Source organism: Sphaeroforma arctica (assembly GCF_001186125.1).
Source record: "Sphaeroforma arctica JP610 unplaced genomic scaffold supercont1.3840, whole genome shotgun sequence".
NCBI lineage: Eukaryota > Ichthyosporea > Ichthyophonida > Sphaeroforma > Sphaeroforma arctica.
The window spans coordinates 1-2,972 of NW_014036718.1; the positions used below are offsets into that span (position 1 = coordinate 1).

The 2,972-nt window shown below is 43.0% G+C and overlaps 1 protein-coding gene across 1 annotated transcript; it reads right to left on the reverse strand.

Annotated features, from left to right (window-relative positions):
• Positions 1 to 717: 717 nt before the first annotated feature.
• On the reverse strand, positions 718 to 2,497 carry SARC_13864 (50S ribosomal protein L11; the record flags this gene model as incomplete). The annotated part of the gene is made up of 3 exons (XM_014292005.1): positions 718 to 991; positions 1,959 to 2,102; positions 2,424 to 2,497. Coding segments are annotated over 3 exons (395 nt in total), but the record flags the coding sequence as incomplete, so codon positions are not given.
• Positions 2,498 to 2,972: the final 475 nt, after the last annotated feature.

Here is a 2,972-nt window from a genome sequence, read left to right on the forward strand (position 1 = left end):
TTCGCACCTTATACCCCCACATACTTAAAAATATTAAATAGGGGAATCATATAAGCCTTTCCAGAGAACGAAGTCGTCAAATTCTGTACACACTCACAGGAAACTAAACTTCAACCCAGTGACTATACACAGCTTAGAACGAATCGCCTGAGCCCGTGATACTTATAAACGATAGGTTCGTCATAAGTATTGTATACAATCAGATCTTGTGCTTCCCTATATCTGCCCTGGCACTTTAGTTGTCGGTTGTTAAGAAATCGCTGCTGACAACCGTGTCAAAATGTAACTAAAAACTCGCTGCTGATAATCGTATATAAATCCAATCACACACGTTAATGCACCTTTTGTTTTAAAACTAAGTCTCAAATACTCGATACAATCTTTTCACATACGACTTGGCCTGGTACTTGGAGACTGTGTAGCTGTTCTATGTAGCAGGCGTGTGCAGAGCTGCGGTGTACATGTCTAGCTAACATTTTGTCCAATCTCGTCCCAACTAGCGTGACAACCAGGTCACACTCTAATGGATGTAAAGCACCAGAAAGAATTCAAAGATTCGAGAATATGAACATCTCGCTAGCAAGTTGTATGGTCTTCGGTGAAAATGGCATATGCGAGGTATATTGAGCTGAGATGTTGTGTGTAATAAGATCAAGTCACCCTTAGTTCTATGTGCATGGTTTACAAGGAGCAGACGATATATTTGTACTATGTTGACCTGGCTATGTAGGTAGACTCGAAGGAGAACCTTCGAGAGGTTTATTAGGGATCAGTACTTTACTAATTACTTTATTGGACGGTGTTAGCAATCCCATCAGTCACCCCTGATGACCTCTATGCCCATAGTTTCCGAAGTGGAGATGATCTGTTTGCAGAGGGCCTGCATGGAGAGGTGATCTAATGTCACATCGGCCTTCTTGACCTTGGCTATCTCGTACACGTGCTTGAGCGTTATAGTGCCAATCTTGCTGTGTTTGCAATCACCGGATCCCTGAACAAAACAGTACAACGTGACTTGAGTAGAGGGGCGGGGAGTGGGGAATGTGATAGTACTGGGCTGAGGCAGAATGCACACCCTACAGAATAAAAACCGTACAGCAGACAAATCAAGGTTGGTAAAGATGCCAGCCGACAGTAATGTGTCAAAAACTTCATACAGCACAGGCTTTGTAACCTATTCACACACACTTTATAACTCCATCTGGCCGAATAACTGCGATAGCTGTATACACATCACACCACATTCGGAAGAGAAAAAATACTAGCTCAGTAACCTTCCGCACTTGAGATTTCACATCGAGTCAAAACACACAAAGATGACGCGATACGAATGATTCACAAGTCACACAGGAACAAGCGCACATGGTACATGTTTTAGGGTTTTAGGGTTTTCATTGTATATTCTATCAGCAAGTCTACAAGGCCCTGTGAACGAAATTAGGAGGTGCTTGATACGATTGTACCATAGACATACTCGAATACAATGACTACTCCGTGAAGTCCTCGGATATACTGTTTAAAGCCAAGCTTATTGTTGACGACAACAAGCCTCTGACAATAAATGATACAACCGAATGCACACTGCAGACTATTAGACATATATCATATGCACCGTCCGCCCATCCCGTCCTGCGCATTTCGCAGGACAGTTAAGAAAAAACCCCGAATCCAATAGCTCAAAACACTCGCAAACGATCACCCAGTGCACACTGCTTGGGCGGTGTCACTTCCGTCTCAACGCTTTCACGAGCACATGCTGCCTATAGCACCGCAGAGAATACAAGTCCATGAGATAGCAGCACAGCTTCGCAATTACAAATGAGGAAGTCTTGCTGGAAATGCCAAGAACTCTACCCAGGGTCTATACAAGCCACAGGAACATGGTATACCAAACTACCATGGATGATACTTCCAACTTGGCACCGCAGATCCATACACATGTTATGTGTTACACACACCTTCTCCACACCAGCGGCAGCCTTTATAAAGTAAGACACGGGTGGCTGCTTCATCTTATAGGTGAAGGTTCGGTCGGCCTTGACGTCAATAATCACTGGTACGGGTATTCCTTTCTTGTACTTGGCGGTTTTGTCGTTGAAGTCCTGGAGTGGAATAGCCAATACATGCGGTAAGAGCACGTATATCTGACTGCCTGAACAATTCAAATAGGTTATATATTTTTCCTTCAATTATCTCATTTACTGAAAGGCTATCTGCGACGGTATCACGCGTATGAAACGATGAGCACGTTAAATCTCCGTTGCGCAAAAACGCATGTGTAAAGCACACCATAACAGGGTAGACATAGACACCACCTAAGTCCCATACAAGCCACTTGCCACCCCCAAATACTGCCATCACATCACATCACAAAGCAAACGCCACAGATGTCCATGCCAGGTTTGCTGTTTGCTTGAGCATACCTTACAGAACTGCATGATATTGATACCCCTTTGGCCTAGGGCTGGACCAAGCGGTGGCGCGGGCGCTGCTTTGCCTGTGAAATTAATTTTTTTGAGAAAATACTGCACAGTTAGTCCGTGCAAACTGTAGATCGAGCCAAAAAAGGTTATAAATAAATATAATTATGTATCGAGTATGTGATATTGCGGACATGTGTCCGATGATACGTGTAGGGAGAATACATCTCGTAACTCACTCACGAGTTTATTCGTACCTCCAGATCCACACCAGCTGATATCACAGAAGTAGTTGTACACGTTCAATGAGTATGTACCACAAGATTTCACATCACCAACTTGAAGGGGAACAAACGAATACATGCGAATCCGTTGCAAATGCACTAGTCAAGTATTAAACACCCACGACATGCAGTTTGCATACAGCACACGCTACAGATACGACAAATAAATATACACAGCGAACCTTATATGTCATCCTGCATAGGAGGATTTTATCGTTCACAGTCAACAATATATACATATATATATATTGTATATATAATATATATG